The 17,088-nt window shown below is 33.2% G+C and overlaps 2 protein-coding genes across 3 annotated transcripts; both read left to right on the top strand.

The window, feature by feature from the left end:
• Positions 1-8,373: 8,373 nt before the first annotated feature.
• On the top strand, positions 8,374-14,020 carry LOC148610565 (C-type mannose receptor 2-like). Its single transcript, XM_088595710.1, has 4 exons — positions 8,374-8,617; positions 9,118-10,225; positions 12,853-13,013; positions 13,522-14,020. Exons 2-3 carry the CDS (start codon positions 9,148-9,150, stop codon positions 12,957-12,959), a joined length of 1,185 nt encoding a protein of 394 aa, XP_088451836.1. The 5' UTR covers positions 8,374-8,617; positions 9,118-9,147; the 3' UTR covers positions 12,960-13,013; positions 13,522-14,020.
• A 213-nt stretch (positions 14,021-14,233) lies between these two features.
• Positions 14,234-15,840, top strand: LOC148610564 (macrophage mannose receptor 1-like). 2 transcript variants are annotated; one of them, XR_015924699.1, is made up of 2 exons: positions 14,234-14,595; positions 15,569-15,840. XR_015924699.1 is itself a non-coding variant. In XM_088595711.1 (2 exons), the coding sequence occupies exons 1-2, from the start codon at positions 14,241-14,243 to the stop codon at positions 15,622-15,624; spliced, it is 318 nt and encodes a 105-aa protein (XP_088451837.1). In that variant the 5' UTR covers positions 14,234-14,240; the 3' UTR covers positions 15,625-15,840. The 2 variants fall into 2 exon arrangements, 1 of the variants encoding a protein (XP_088451837.1); XM_088595711.1 differs by having other exon boundaries at positions 14,234-14,502.
• Positions 15,841-17,088: the final 1,248 nt, after the last annotated feature.

Raw genomic sequence — 17,088 nt, 5'->3', positions numbered from 1 at the left:
TAATTCCGGGTCAGACATTTGAAGATAAGTTTAAAATTGTTCGGTTTAGAAGAAGTTTCGGGTAATTCTTGGTTTGGTTTCAACAAGTTTCATGTTATTCTTAATTCCTTTTAGATAGGTTTCAATGTATAGGGAAATGATTATCTTTTCTTGCAAATAAAGGTAATAAAAAAATTACCGAACACTAATCAAGTAATCCATAATCAATCTAAGTTCAAAATAAGGCGAAACAGATATTACACCACCTCCACAGCTGGTACTGCAATGGTAATGACTTTTTATGTGCATTTCAATCGAAATGGTGAGTTAAATCTAGGTTTTACAGCTCACTAAACCTCCCTCTCCTATTACGGCGTGAATATAAAACAGGTGATTAAAATAGCATTTGCAAGTTATTGTGTCATAATCGGTTAATCAGCGGTCACATCAGCACAAAGAACAATTTACAAAAAAACAAACAAAAAAAAAACAATCAGTACTCAAAATTTAAGAAGAAATTGAGTATTTTCAACCAAGGACTGATATCTAAAAATGTAATTGAGTAAGAGATGTTTTGAAACGCATTTCCTCATACCCTAATTCAAGAGTATGTTATGCAGGTTCAACATAGCTTTTATCAATTGATGAATGATCGTTTTTTAAAATAGGTGTGATGATATTTATTTTAAAACAAACAATAAGAAAGTTTGATTTTAATCAGAAGGTTTGAAGACTGGTTTCCTCCGTCTGCGAAAATCGTCAAGGACTTATCTGTCACAAACAAATTTCCTTGTATATTATGAACACACGAAAAAGTTGACAATATTAATATGACTTTTTATGTTTCATAACAATAATTTTAATTGAGTTAGAACTATTTTTATGAAAACTGTCTGAGATATAGTTCGTCAGTAAATATTCACGATCTGGAAACTATACGATAGTCATATGAACTTATTTTCTATATGGATTTTCCATCACATCCGTCCCTTGCATTCAAACAACCGATGGATAGATTTAAAACGTAAATGAAAAAAAAGTAATTTAGGATAGAAAACAAAATCACCATCACTTAATTAAATTAAGTTCATAGTAGATAAATGTACTCCTTTTTTTTTTTTGGTTTTCGCTTCTTAGCTGATGGCTCTTAGATGTATTGAACATATTTTCGGCAAAAAAGACCAAATTCAGAAATATAATGTGCCACCCATTGCCTAATTCTTACCCGGAATGGTACTTAAATCCTTGTCTCTAGATAAATTTATCTTGTTTTATTAAAACTGAAACGGGAAAAAAATCACGCAAACATACGACCAACATTTTAATGTGAAAAAAAGTACCACGAAATTAGCAGGGATATTGCACCATTCATTCCTGAGTTTCTTTGGTCCTTGTATAACGTCATGACCCCATGTTAAAGATTCAAATTTCGCCACCCATTAACGACACTATAACATCTTTGAAAAAAAATATTATATTAGATTATAGAAACACTTATTATACTTGAAAATACCCCAGAAAAATACCTTAAAAAAGTGCATTTTGTTTTATTTGATTAGGTCATGATTAGAATGAAACTAGGATAACTGTTCGAAAACCATGTAAAATTTGAATTGGGCCTATAACTAGATCCCACCATACATACTTAAATGAGTAATTCCTCCTTCAACAAGTGGCAATCGGAACTTCTCGCCCATTTTCGCTACACTTCAAAATAACTTTTCTGTAACAAGAAAGCCTCGTTGAAATGGAATAGCACTGAGTAGCTTCGTGTTGAAATAGCAGTTTATAATTCCTCCTATAGCTTTAGAACACTACAATCTGTTCCAAATTACCAAAGTTTTATGCAGTTCAAACGGCTACACAACTATTTTAACAAAACATAAGGCTTATTAAATAAACGTAAGTTAAAGAGGAATAATTAAAGGATACAGACGTTTGAATTTTAACAAAAAGGTGTTATATATGGATGTGTTAAATCAAATTATGACATTTATAAGTGTGTTTACAATTGAAGTATACAACTGGGCTGCTCAGTATTTCATTGGGCAAAATACTGACCATATCTCCTGCTGAAGGACAATTTCCCAATTAGTAATGGAGATATGCAGCTGAATATAGGTACCATTTTCCAGCTTGCAAATATGTGAATATAGGTGGGGAATAAAGTTTACATTGACTTTGCAGTTTTAGAATAAATGTATGATGAATATTGTTATCACACGTCTTAGTGTATCGTGATCGAGGGAACATTCATTATATTTATGTGATAAGGTCTCTTTTTTCTCACAAAATAAATGAAAAGGTCTATATTTTTATCAAAAAGAATATATATGAATAGGGTGAGATTAATAAGTCCAAGCGGCACACCTTATCAATGAAGTATCGGAATCCACCCTTCTGAGGTAATACTACACTTCAGGTCTAGTAAATTAATAAAAATTAATAGTGAGATGTACATCAAGTTCCATAACACACTGATCTTTGTAAAAGAAGCATTAAAGCCTATGAAAAATAAAATATCATTGTTTTTTTTTCTTTTCGGTCGGTTCTGTCTTTTTTTCAATGGAAAAACTGGGTCTGGCTTTTTTTATTTCATGTTAAACCATGACCTAGCTAGCCTCCTAAAAGTCAAATGGAAGTCCCGTAGTTGGCGGAGATTCTTCGTACTTCGTAAAAACTATTCCGTATCATCTTCCAAATATACCGATTTAACGGAAAAGATATCAAACTACTGAAATTTTTATCTATAAAATATTTGTCAAATGTGGTGGACGTGTTTTCTATTAGATGATCGGCATTTCAATTGGAACAAATTGTGCTCCGCTACTCGCTACCTATTCCTTTACTCTTATGAGACTGACTTAATTGTTGATCTTATCCAAAAGAAGGAACATTGTTCAGCCAGATTCTTTCATCCCTGTTTCCACTATATAGATGATATATTGACTTTAAACATTCCTAGTTTCGGGGATTTTATTCATTGTATCTACCCCAAAGGATTTGATATAACTCTGGTCTACCTCACATATTGTCCTTCTTTAAGAGATCGATTGAAAGAGAAAAAATCATGACCTAAGAAGCAATGGCATTAAGTTTCATATCAAAAACTTTCCTTCATCTGTTTCAAAGAGTAATCAAGGGAACCAAGGTTATAGCGGTAATCAAAAGAATGCAATCCAGGGACAAAGACCAGAAATGGAAAACAGACATATACAACAAAGAACACAAAGTAACTAAAATCATACAAGTAACAAAAGTAAATGAGCATCTCGGACTCCACTAAAAACTGGGAGCATGGACCAGGTGCACCTGTAGGGTAAGCGTCCTCTGCTTTCCTAGAAACACCCGCCGAGTTGCTTACAAAAAGTCAAGTTCAGGGTAGACAAACGAGGAAAGGAAAACTATGAACGGTTGAATAAATCAGTTTTCATGGTGCAGATGGATACACCATAACGATCCACGAGTTCATGATGACGACCATAAAACTTCTGTAGTGATGACTTCAATGTTGTATCAACATAACCCTGTTCCAGAAGCCTATTTGTTAGAGTTCTAGCGTGATGTTGTGATATGAATACTCCATACGCAGGTGCTGAAGGGATGTTGCCATAGATGAAATGAAAGTTTCGAACATCTATTCAGCTCCTGCATGTCACGCATTTTTTCTTAAGATTACTAAGATAACACGCTCTTATTTCATGTTTTTTGTTTTGTGTGTTTTTTGTCAGGTCGTGGTCCCTGCATTGTGTTATGTTTTTTTCCTGTCTGGTGGTTGGTCTAGAATTGTGTTCTCTTTTATCAATTTTCAAACCTTTGATCTTCTTTAAAGATACAATGTATATGGCAATGTGGATGTGAAAGTACGATATACTTTCAATACGGATATTTTTATCTTCAAGTTCCAAGAAAAATATCTATTTCGACAAAACTACTTTAAAGGGGAGAGCAGTGACAGTCACGCAAACAGTTTTGTCAACCACAAACCATATAAGTACAATGATTCACCAAACCATCAATATAAAACTACAGAGATTAAATCTAAATACATGTAATCAAAATATAAAAAAAAAAGAAAACACTTAACTCAGGAAGTTGTGGTTCTTGAGAAGTTATCTTTCTTCGGCATATGCTCGGCAATCAAGTTTTAAAATGAATATTTCAAATTCAGATAATTAAAGATATGAGGAACAAATTTTGTTTTGTAATAAGTACAAAATGTATCAAAACTCAAAACTTCAAGTGAAGTGCAGGTATTTAATGAACTCGGCATTCAAAGTGTATATGCAGTTTCAAATCTATTTGTTTCGGACATAACATACAGACATAAATCATTTAGCAGTGTTCGCATCTCTAGAAATATCAAAACCTCCGAAATAACGTAGGGAATTGTCTTACCGTAAAGTATATATCAATACTAATTTGAATGTCTCCTATTGACATAGTTTCAAATGGCATTAAGTGTCTCCATAAAAGTCAAGTGAACTCGATTCGTTACCGACTAAACTCCTAAACAATGCTTAGACTGTTTGTTACCACCTATAACAACAAATATAAACAGTACTTATCCGAAACGATGGTACAAGTACCATTCAAACGAGCAGCAGTGAGGCCACTTTTGAAAAACTCATCTAGACAAAAAAGGGCTCAAGAATTATCAACCAGTATCGAATTTACCATTTATATAAAAAATTCTCGGAAAAGTCGTCTCTCTACAATTGGAAAATCACATTAGTTTTTATTGTCTTCATTATCATGCACAATCGGCATATCGTTCCATGAAAACCGCTCTCTTGAAAGTCCACAACGATATTGCGAGTGGATTATAAATTAGACAAGAATAGTCTTGCTTATACTCGACTTAGCTTTTGACACAATAGATCATACAATCCTTTTCGATCTTTTAGAATTCTCCTATGAAATGCACTCTGATGGTTACAATAATATTTAACAGACATAATCCAGTGCCTTTCCATTGTATCAGTGCTATCGGACAACGACAATCGGCTTTTCACCAAAGCAATAAGTTCAGTAATTTCCAGTTTTCATATGATGGAACAGTAATAACTGATGTCTCTTGTGTAAAAAATCTAGGCATTTGTTTTTACAAAACGCTCATCATGGGCCAACAAGCATCTTCTGTAACAAAGTCATGTTTTCATAAAATCCGTAATAGCGGCCGTATAAGATTTTGTATTACAGATGATGCCTGCAATATTATTTGTGTCAAACTCGATAATAATCACATTTTTCCATTATTTGGCATCTGGTTAGGATCAACCTCAAGATGATGTGTTAAATATTAGGATTGGTGGCATTTGACTTGAACTTTGACCTTGAGGTTGTCCCTGATGTAACAAATTGTGCAAGTGTCTTTCGAAATAGCCTTTTGAAATTTTAAATGTGGGTAGTTAATCTAAAGATGATACATTTGTATTTAGCTTTCCAGATGAACTTTAACTTTCTAGGTATTCTGTTTTCCATTTTGTTGAAAATGTCGTAGACTTTAGCGACGAAATCCAAAACCCATATCTGATCTGGAACATGGTTATGTTGCTACAAGATTGAATTCATCACTACAGAAGCTTTATGGTCGTCATTTTGAACTCGTGGATCGTTATGGTGTATCCATCTGCGCCATGAAAACTAATTTGTTCAATGTGTCATAGTTTTCCTACCCCAGACTTGACTTTTTATGAGCAACTCGGTGGGTGTTTCTAAATAAGCAGAGGACCCTTACCCTACCGGTGCATCTGGTCCAGGTTCCCAGTTTTAGTGGAGTCTGAGTTGCTCATTTGCTTTTGTTACTTTATATGTATGAGTTTAGTTACTTTATGTTCTTTGTTGTGTATGTCTGTTTTCCATGTTTGGTCTTTGTCCCTGGATTACATTCTTTTGATTACCGCTATAACCTTGGTTCCCTTGATTACTCTTTAGGGACGTGAAATATGTTTCTCACACTAGTCAAGAAGTGGTGAACATCGATTAAAATTTAGAGAATGTTTTCTTATCAAATAACAATTGATTAATATGCATGAAACAGCGACGTTTAACAACACCGCAATGTTGTATCAGCCTGTCGTCGTCTTCGTCGTTGTTGGCGTCTGTTAACTTTAGTTTATTTACGAAAACTTGAGTAAAACTGATACAATCCTTTTGAAATTAAAACGCATTTTTTCAACTAGCATGGTGAATGGGACCTTCAGTTTTTTGGTTTTTTTTTTTTTTTTTTTTGGGGGGGGGGGTTGCCTATCTCTTTTTGAAATAAGGGGCCATTAGAGCATTAGGGAGAAAATAGGTGTTATTATTAGAATTGATAGATTTTTATGGTTCAGATGTTATGTTGGAATTCTTTAAAACATTCTCAGGGTAAGATTATCTATAATTATTTTTGGAATTAAAGAATACAAATGTTTTTTTTTTTTTATTTTTGGTCCGATTTCGAAATATTTTTGCATTGGATATTTCTTATGACAATGTCTGCCTGCCTTTTTTAAATCAGATTCCAGATATTATCTCTTACGAGTTATAATGGATCAAAGGGACAGCCCCCCAACTTTTGTTTAAAATTGGTTCAATTTTTTATTGGAATTCCTTGTGAAAATCCTCGCCTGTATTTTGGCAATCAGATTTTAGATATCTCTTACGGTTTTTGAGTTATAAGGGGTCAAATGGACCACATCCCTAAAAATCAATTTAAAAAAAAATTGTCCTTTTTGAAATGTTTGATTAAATTTCAAATTTTGTGCTATAATGTTTCCATAATGAATTGTAAGTCTCTATGCTTAAGAGTGTCAAAAAGTAATATTGTGTCCTCACTTGTCACTGCGGTTGTGTCATGCTGCGCTGCACGAACCTCTTTATTTCTTTAATGGTCCGCTTTTGTTCGATTCAGAAAGACAAATATTAAGAATAGAATTGCAAATTAGCAACATGCTAATGAAAACAATATAACGAGAATATGTATGGTGAATATGTCAAAGAGACAACATCCCCACCGGGTTGAAAATATCAGCCGAAGGCCACCCATTTGGTCTTCAATGAACGACGAGGAAACCCTCACACAACAGGACAGGCTGCAGCTGGTCCCAAAACATAATTATACATAGGTACAGCGAAAGAGTTGTCCCTATATACTCTAGTAACATAAAAATGAAATAAAAGTGAAAACGAAACAAGGCATAGTTAGGCCAGAAATTCCTGACTTGGGACAGGCGCAAAAATGCGCGGGGTAAAAGTACTCTGACGAGATCACAATCCTCCCTTTTTACATCTGGTCACTGTGGACAAAATATTACACACTGAAACACATCTAAAAATCAGTTCAAAAAGGTCAGAGTCCCTTGTTATAACAGAAATAAAGAAAGTGAGTAAAAATTACACAAATGTACAAATTAAGGACTACTAGCGGTTAACTGACATGCCAGGTCCATACCAGTTTAAACGTACAAAATATGATGTCCCCATCGTATGTAAAATCAATACTTAATCTTCCCATGTAGGGTTAAGAATCACGGTACATCATAAATCCTACCTACAATAGAAACATAATCCATTTCATACCAATAACTGCTTTTAAATATAGTTACTTAATTTCTAAAGACCCTGTAAGCGAATCAGTGTTAACACCAAAATAAAATACTATCCAAAAATGCTATCCTTAACGATTTGACAATAATATCATAACTATATCCCTCACAAATATGCCTATTCAATGGAATAGTTAATTTGTTGTGTAAGTATCGAGCTTTCAAGGCTTTGTATAGAATATTACCGAAAAATAAAGGACGAGAGATACCCGTGCGTATTAATCCTTTACAAGTACATCTGTACTTGAGAGTGAATTTCTTGTATCGGTTGACAAATTTTTGAAGTTTTTTTTTCGGTTATATATAGATTCCTTTCGTTAAAATACGATGCATTGTTACAAACAAATACGAGCAAATCGAACAAATTGTGATATGTAAACACCATATGATAGTTACAAGGGGACGTCACCATCTAAAAACGGATAGTTGACAATAGGGAATGAAAAATTAACCCTTTTTTGGTACATTTTAGTTTACCATTACCCATATGAATACTAGGATCAAGAAACGTACATTTTATTGATATTCATATTATCAATATTTGCTTTATTCAGACAGTTCGACAGGATATAAATCTTTAGTATAGATATTGAAGTCATCGTTGTTTAGAGCAAAAATATCGTCCAAATATCTAAATGTGTTCTTAGTTTTTTCTTCCAAAAGATGTTTGGAAGGGTCTTTATTTATATGTATTTATTCTAGCCAAAACATTGTGATTCGTAACAGTACAGAAAAAGGTCCCCTTAGGAATTTCAAAAACTTAACGATAAATGGTTTCACCAAAGCGTAGGAATATGTTGTCTAACATGAATCACATCCCGTTTCATAAAATTATCATTTGATAAGATATGTAATAACACAATAAGGCAACAGTCACTTTGTTTTTACATTAAACTTTCGAGTAAACAGTATTGAGCTGTACTCTGAGAAGGAGGGTGATAATATCTTAAAGAGTCACATATCCACTCTTTCGTAGTTCTGATGTACTAGAATATTATATTCATATTGAAGTGCTTTTAAACAGGAAACATTCATACATAAGTTTGATGGTAAGTGATGTTATACATATAAACTTGCCATTAAATAGTTTTTGATAGGCAAAATCATTTACGCTTTTTTGTGCATGCTAATGTATATCCATTAACAGTATTGTGAATTGCAGACTATATATTTTTGAAGTTCATGTATGATCTTTTTAATGCAATATAGTTTTTGTACCTACATTTGAACGAGAATGCGTTTAAATGGCTGCCCATAACGTCATTATAGGAAATATATAGAATCACAGGGGCGGACCCAGAGATTTTGAATAGGAGGGTTCCCGAAAATAAAGAGAGTTTCAGACTTATTTCCCACCCCCCAAATTAGGCACAAAAAAAACAACAAAATGTTCCGACAAATGGAGGGGGAGTACTGGTGGTTCGCCCTGAAATCATTAGTTTTTTTGTAAAACGAGTACTGGGCTTATTCAAGTGTATTTAGATATAACATCCATTTAACTACAATAAACTATGAAAGGTGAATGATTTTGCTGGCTATTTTTCTGTAGGAACAGTACAAAAAGTACGATTAGAATACAATGGATAATAGAAGCAAATGTCATGAGTTTGAAGATGGTGGGTACATATCCACTTGCACAACATATGAATCACATATTTACAATGAAATTACAGATGAGAAGAGAAATACAACTCGTGGCATGAAATCATTTGAAAAGATGACAAGAGGGCCAACATCTAAAGTCATACACACTCGTTTCTGTGTAATTTGGGTGCTCGGTGCTGTTTTGGTTTCTTTTGGAATGGCTTTCGCATGCTTCATGGCTTACAAAAATATATTTTTGAAAAATTGTGACAATGAGAGAAATGAAACAGCCTTGAACAATAATCTAAAAGCCCAAAGTAAGGAATTAAAATCTACAGAACACGGCACGCCTTTATATATGCGATCGACTTGTCCTGATGATTGGTATAGGTATGAGAACTCCTGTTACAAAATTTACGAGGACAGGAAAACGTGGATCAAGGCACGGGCCTTCTGTTTGAACGTTGACGCCGAATTAATCAGCATTCATAATAACAAGGAGGCCACCTTAATTCTTGAACATTTAAATGTGAAGTCTGAACGAATCCTCTGGATCGGTTTGAATGATATAAAAGAAGAAAACGTGTTTGTGTGGTCAGACGGAAGCCAAACGAGCTTTACTAAATGGAATGGAAATGAACCTAACAATTTTAATAACTTTGAGCATTGTGTTGAAGTTTCAAAAGATAGTGGTTTATGGAATGACGATAGTTGCTACCTCCAGCGAGGATTTATTTGTAAAATGAATCTTACGAACAAATGCGGTGATGGCAGTTGGTTGCTCTTCAACGACCACTGCTACTTGTTTAAAAATATGAGAGTATCGTGGCATGCAGCAAGTATCGAGTGCTTTGAAAGAAACTCAAATTTAATTTCTATTGATTCCACTGAAGAACATTATTTTGTTACTAGCCAGACATCATCACTGTCTGGTAGGTTTTGGATAGGACTTCGACGAGATTATAAGAACTCCGGGGATTATCTGTGGCCAGATGGAAAAGTTGCAAAAAATATTCCATGGGCAGGGGGTTACCCTAAGACCAGCAGAGCTTGTGTCTATTTAGGATATCATGGTAATTTTTTGAATCATAAATGCAAAGTTAAACTAGATGGTTTTGTATGTAAGAAAAAAGGAGGCTAATGTATGTTTTATTCTCAACCTTAAGGATAGTTTTAACTGAAGGTGCAGAATTACAATTTACCAGCTTGTTTTTGTTGTTGATATATTTAGTCATTTTTCCTATAGTTTTCCATTCTCGGGTTTGGTTGATTTGTATTTTGTTACAGTAGGTAAATAATCAAATTTAAGGAGGTAAACCATGTGTAAGGGACATAACAATTGAAATCAGTGATTTGTTTGAATTATATTCAGTTTCACCAAAGCCTTTTAAGCTTTCATTTGAAACAGATTGAAATCAGTCCAAATTACTTTGATGCTTACTTGAACTTGATGTAAAATGGCGAATACAAACGTTCCAATGATTTGTAAGAGTCCCTTACCATAGGTTTACCATCTTCAATGATGTTTTTCAATCTTTTGCTGAATTTTTATTTTCATATATTTGATAATTAATAGCAGTTTCATACGTTATTTTTAAAGATTTTTAGGGTATACTTTCAAAAATCTGTTTATCATGTCTACAAAACAAACAAATGCTTTATTATTAATTATGACGCCCAAAAATGAGCTGACCAAGTAAACATAAATCATAATGTACATATTATTAACATGATTTGAATGATTTTAGTCACACACATGATTTTTTTTTCTAACAAAAAAATAGTTAAAACCATTATTTTCATTTCACTTTTTGCAATAATTAATTATAAAGTTGTACATAATGGTTGAAGTCGAGATTGATAATATTAACATTTGAAATGAAACGTTTACTAGAAGATGAAATAAAACATGATTTGAACGGCTTTTTTTTCTTTCTTTTTTTTTCTTTGTAAAGTGTTTTTGTGATAGATATATAGTTCTTTTCGTCGTGTTCAATTCTTGTGATGAAATGTTTGATGAAATTGGCCATGGATCTTTCATTTGCATGGATCTTTCATTTGCCTTTTCCCTTCCTATCCATCGTTTGCAATATACAATTAACGAAACTTTGAACTTGCGGTGAGAGTTTCCAATCAATGTGAGTAGGAGGACGATGTTAAGGTCCTTATTTCAAAATCTTGATAATTTCAAGGATTAAACAATGTTCAAGTCTCAATTAATAATATGGCAAAAGGGTACATATCTAATTCTAGGAAAAGGATAATTATATTCACAACACAATATATACACCACTTACAACAAAATGTAGTAAAAGATAGTAGATATGTTGTTAATATATCACTTCATCAAGTATGACCTTTCCGGAGGAAATCCAAATATACCGCGGTTCGTGGTCTGCAGACTAAAAACATCCATTTTCATCATTATATTAGTATGTATATAAATTCTCTGAAAACTGTCAAAATTAATCGCCTGTACAAACAAAACACCTGTATAAATCGAACACCAGTATAAACCGATCACCTGTATAAATCGGATACCTGTATCAACCAAACACCTGTATAAACCAAACACCTATATAAATCAAATACCTGTATAAAAAGAATCGATTTTAAAACTAAAAAGGGTTTCGGTTGAGACAGATTGTACTGTACAAAGGAAGGTTCGGGGAGTACGTGTCGATGTATATCACAGGTCTTTTCCTAGATGAAATGAATGATAAAGTTCGGTCAATAGTTTTCCTTTACCATCGATTTCTAAGTGTGATGTCGAAGATGTACTTTCTATTTTGAATATAAACAAAGCCTCTGGACCAGACTCCATAAATCCTCGACTTCTTAAGGAGGCCTCGTCTATTTTAAAATATCCCTTTTTAAAACTATTTAATATGTCGTTATCTTCGTCTTACTTCCCAAATGAATGGAAGACGGCAAAATATCGTCCAAATATTTAAAGGTGTTCTTAATTTACCAAATGTTGTTTGGGAAGGTCTTTATTTATTCTAGACATAAACTGTGATTCTTAACAGTACAGAAAATGACCCACAATAAGTGGTGCACAATTGGTCCCCATGGGAATTCCAATAACTTTAAACTGTTTCACGAAAGTGTACGAAAATGTTGTCTAACAGGAATTCGAGTGCTTTAAGCATATCAAAAGAAGTCTAGTTAACGTAGTTTTAATGTTCTTCGTCCCTAAAAAGAACTAAAAGAATTCGAACAAATATATTCATATCCCGATTTGTTAAATGATAAGATATGTGAATATGTTTAATAATATGGGAGTGTTGTGTATAAAGTTGAAAAATCAAACCAGAACAGATTCGAAAGATCCCACAGTGGCATGTAATTTATCAAGCACTTCAAACAAGTTTTTAACACTCCACTATTTTCTTAAGTTTGGCTACAAAAAATTATAATAAGATTTGATTATGGTATTGAGTGCACTGGTAAAATAGAAAGTCGAGTTGTAGAGCTATGACTTGAAGTAAGAATCTATATAATTAATTGTATTCCTTGTCAACTTGCCTACATAAATTATTATATATAATAGATAAATTATGATATATAATAGATATATAATAGATAATAAAAGACGACATTTTTCGAGTATTAACTTCTTCACATAAAAACCGATGTCTGTCACAATACAAACGATCCCTTAAAACATTATAATGTAACTAGTCACTTTGTTTTACAGTAATCTTTCGAAATAAACAGTATAAAACTGTACTATCCCATACTCTGAGGAGGGGTGATAGAGAGTCGCATATCCACTCGTTCGTAGTTTTGCTGTCCTGGATTTAAGAATATTATATTGAAGTGCTTTTAGAAAGGAAATGCTAATATAGGAGTTTGATGGTAAGTGATGTTATACATATAAAATTGTCACTTGATATTTTTTTATATGCAAATCATTTCCGGGAAAAATTGCTTCTTGTGCATGCGAATGTTTTCCCGTTATTGCAGTCCTTGTGTACATTTTGGAAGTACATGTAATAATGAAATAATGTACAATGCAATATACTTTTTATACCCAAAGTTGAACGATAAGGCGTTTAAATGGCTACTCATAACGTCCCCATAGGAAATATATCAAATCACAGGGGCGGATCGAGAGATTTTTAAAGAATGAGTTCCCGAAAAAGGTGATTTTAGGCTATTGTTTACTATTTTCCCCCAAACTTTTGCGCGAAATAAACAAAATTTTCCGACAAATGTAGGGGGAGTACTGGTGGTCCGCCAGTGAAATCATTAGTTTTTTTTCTAAAACAACTACTGGGCTTATTCCAATGTATTTAGATATAAAAACCATTAAACTACAATAAACTATGAAAGGTGAATGATTTTGTTGGTTATTTTTCTGTAGGAACAGTACAAAAAGTACGATTAGAATACAATGGATAGTAGAAGCAAACGTAATGAGTTTGGAGATGATGGGTACATATCCACTTGCACAACATATGAATCACATATTTACAATGAAATTACAGATGAGAAGAGAAATACAACTCGTGGCATGAAGACATTTGAGGGCCAACATCTAAAGTCATACAAACTCGTTTCTGTGTAATTTGGGTGCTTGGTGCTGTTTTGGTTTCTTTTGGAATAGCTTTCGCATGTTTCATGGCCTACAAAAATATATTTTTGAAAAATTGTGACAATGAGAGAAATGAAAGAGTCTGGAACAATAATCTAAAAGCCCAAAGTAAGAAATTAAATCTACAAAACAGGGAACCTTCTGTTTGAACGTTGACGCCGAATTAATCAGCATTCGTAATAACAAGAAGGCCACCTTAATTCTTGAACATTTAAATGTGAAGTCTGAACGAATCCTCTGGATCGGTTTGAATGATATAAAAGAAGAAAACGTGTTTGTGTGGTCAGACGGAAGCCAAACGGGCTTTACTAAACGGAATGGAAATAAACCTAACAATTTTAATAACTTTGAGCATTGTGTTGAAGTTTCAAAAGATAGTGGTTTATGGAATGACAACAGTTGCTACCTTCAGCGAGGATTTATTTATAAAATGAATCTGACAAACAAACACGGCGATGGCAATTGGTTGCAATTGGTTGTTTAAAAATATGAGAGAATCGTGGCATGCAGCAAGAAGAGAGTGCTTTAAAAGAAACTTATTAAATTTAATTTCTATTGATTCCACTGAAGAACATTATTTTGTTACTAGCCAGACATCATCACTGTCTGGTAGGTTTTGGATAGGACTTCGGAGAGAATATAAGAACTTTGGAGATTATCTGTGGCCTGATGAAAAAGTTGCGAAAAATATTCCATGGGGAAGGGGTTATCCTAAGAACAGCAGAGCTTGTGTCTATGTAGGACCTCGTGGTAAATTTTTAAATCATATATGCACAGCTGAACTAGATGGATTTGTATGTAAGAAATAAGGAGGCTAATGTATGTTTTATTCTCAGCCTTAAGGTTAGTTTTAACTGTAGGTGCAGAATTACAACTTAGCCGCTTGTTTTTGTTTACATTTAGTCATTTTTCCTATAATTTTCCATTCTCGGTTTTGTTTGATTTGTATTTGTGTTATAGTAAGTAAATAATCAAATTCAAGGCGGGAGACCTAAGGTAAGGGGCATAACTCATGAATTCAGTGATTTGTTTGTATCATATTCCATTTCACCAAAGCCTATCCAGCTTTCATTTTGAAACCCAATTAAATCAGTCCAAGTTACTTTGATGCTTACTTGAGATTGATGTAAAATGGCGAACACAAACGTACCAATGATTTGTTAGGGTCCCTTACCTTAGGTCTACCTCCTTGAATGATGTTTTTTTTCAATCTTTTGCTGAAGTTTCATTTGATATTTTCGAATTTTTTTTAAAAGATTTTTAGGATATACTTTTATAAATCTGTGTATCATGTCTCATTCTAACAGAGTTAAACATTTGTTCAAAAAGAAAATAAAGTAAGCCTCTGTCTTGAAAGGTTTTTAATGCTCTCTATGTGGGTTTCTTTTAATTATAGGCCAATCTGATATTGTTACATTTATGTGTAAATTGTGTATATTTTATGTTTTTGTTTAAATATTTAAGGTGTCTATATGTTTGTACGATTTCGGTTAAAATATCGCAATTTTGGAGTGTAGTCCGAGTTGCTCATTTACTTTTGTTTCTTTGTACGTATTATTATAGTTATTTTGTGTTCTTTGTTGTGTATGTTTGTTTTCCGTGTTTGGTTTTTGTCCCTGGATTACGTTCTTTTGATTTCCGCTAGAATCATCTTCGTTCCCTTGGTTACTTTTTCTATTATTGTTAATCTTTTTTGCCTCTGTTTAAATTGACGGGTATGGCATAAACATAAATTGACGATATAAATATTAACTTCATATATATATAGCGGAAACTGAGATTAATTGATTTAGCTAAACGATATTCTTTCTTTCAGATCAGATCAGCTATAAAGTCAGCCTCATGAGAGTGAAGGAATATGTCAGCAAGTAGAGGAGCACAATTTGTTCCCATTAGAATGCCGACCGTTTGTTAAAAGTCACATATATATCATTAACTTCATTATATACTGATTACTGTTGTAAATATATTTGGAGTAAGTTTCATCTCATTTGCCTTTTCTTAATTTTAACTCTTTCAATTTAAAAAAAAATGCATATTTTTCCATTTTAATTCAATAGTATTGATATAAAAAAATTGTTTATCAAATACCTTTGTGTTTTTATAGTTATGTGCGTCACATCTGTATTGTAGTTTGCATTCCAATATGCATTGCATTAGTACTACGTACATACATGCACGATATCACATTAACACCCTTGCGCAACTCGCTCAACATCATTTGCAATTTTATATTTGTGTGAGAAATGACCATAACGTTGATCCACTCATATACGGCTCCTCTCCTCTATAGGGAAAACACCATGCTCTTCTATAATTAACTTCTAATTGCCTATTTCTCATACCCATTACCCCATTCATCATAATCACTTGTCGGATTACACCCCCCCCTCCATTATCATATTCACCATTGCCCCATTCTCGATCACTACTGCCCTATTTCCCATTCACCAAACTCCATTTCCAATTCCCTATTCGTATTCGATAATTGTAATTGATTATTCAATTTTATTTTGTTTAATACGATATTTTAGCTAAAATTTATAACAAAAATAAAAATAAAAAAGTGTTAACCATCAATTCGTGTGAATGATACCGACTACCATCTCGCGTGTTCCATGATCTTATCACAATTTACCCTATAACATGGGGTGTTCACCCAAATTTCAGAATATTGTATTTAAGAATTCTCTGTTGATGATGGTTCTTCTTTAGCAGAAGACTTTCTTCGCCTCCTCAGTTTCAGAGTTTGAGTTTTTACTTGGACTATTCACCATACCCCCAATTGACCACGCCCATTGCCCCATTCTCGATTCCCATTGCCCTGTTCCCTATTTTCCATTCACCAAACTCCATTTCCAATTCCCTATTCATATTCGATATTGCTCCATACATTATCAATACGTAATATGCATGTAATTTTATTTGTTTAATACAATATTTAAGTTAAAATTAATAATTACAAAAAAAAATGTTAACCATCAGTCTGTGTATGAATGATACCGACTACCATTTTGCGTGCCCTATGACCTTATCACTACATACCTATAACATTGGCTGTTTACCCCGATTCAGGTACTATGTAATTTAATAATATCGCCTTCAAAGTTGCGGTTCTCCCGAAGTCTATATGCAATAAAGACGATCTAAATACCGGAAGTTTGTTCAGGAAATTCAGGAAAACAATGATGGTTATCATATAAACGTCATTGGCCAATTCCCTCGCGGACGAAGGAAACTAGTTCCTAAACAATTATTTTCGTCTTATATGACCATAGTTGAAAATCTCAATGTAGCGCATTTTATATAACTTTAACCTGTATATGAAGACTACTT

Source organism: Perna viridis, chromosome 8, assembly GCF_037379345.1.
Source record: "Perna viridis isolate PV_CMFRI_1.1 ecotype Kerala chromosome 8, ASM3737934v1, whole genome shotgun sequence".
Lineage (NCBI taxonomy): Eukaryota > Metazoa > Mollusca > Bivalvia > Mytilida > Mytilidae > Perna > Perna viridis.
The sequence above is the reverse complement of the archived record's forward strand: the minus strand, read 5'-3'. Positions and strand labels throughout refer to the sequence as shown.

Excerpts from the sequence above, each read along its gene's own strand:
- LOC148610565 (XM_088595710.1), top strand. The coding sequence starts at position 9,148 with ATGGATAATAGAAGCAAATGTCATGAGTTTGAAGATGGTGGGTACATA. Across the intron at positions 10,226-12,852 it reads TGTCTATTTAGGATATCATG|TAATCTTTCGAAATAAACAG; the intron begins GTAATTTTTTGA and ends TTTGTTTTACAG.
- LOC148610564 (XM_088595711.1), top strand. The coding sequence starts at position 14,241 with ATGAGAGAATCGTGGCATGCAGCAAGAAGAGAGTGCTTTAAAAGAAAC. Across the intron at positions 14,503-15,568 it reads TGTCTATGTAGGACCTCGTG|ATCAGATCAGCTATAAAGTC; the intron begins GTAAATTTTTAA and ends TCTTTCTTTCAG.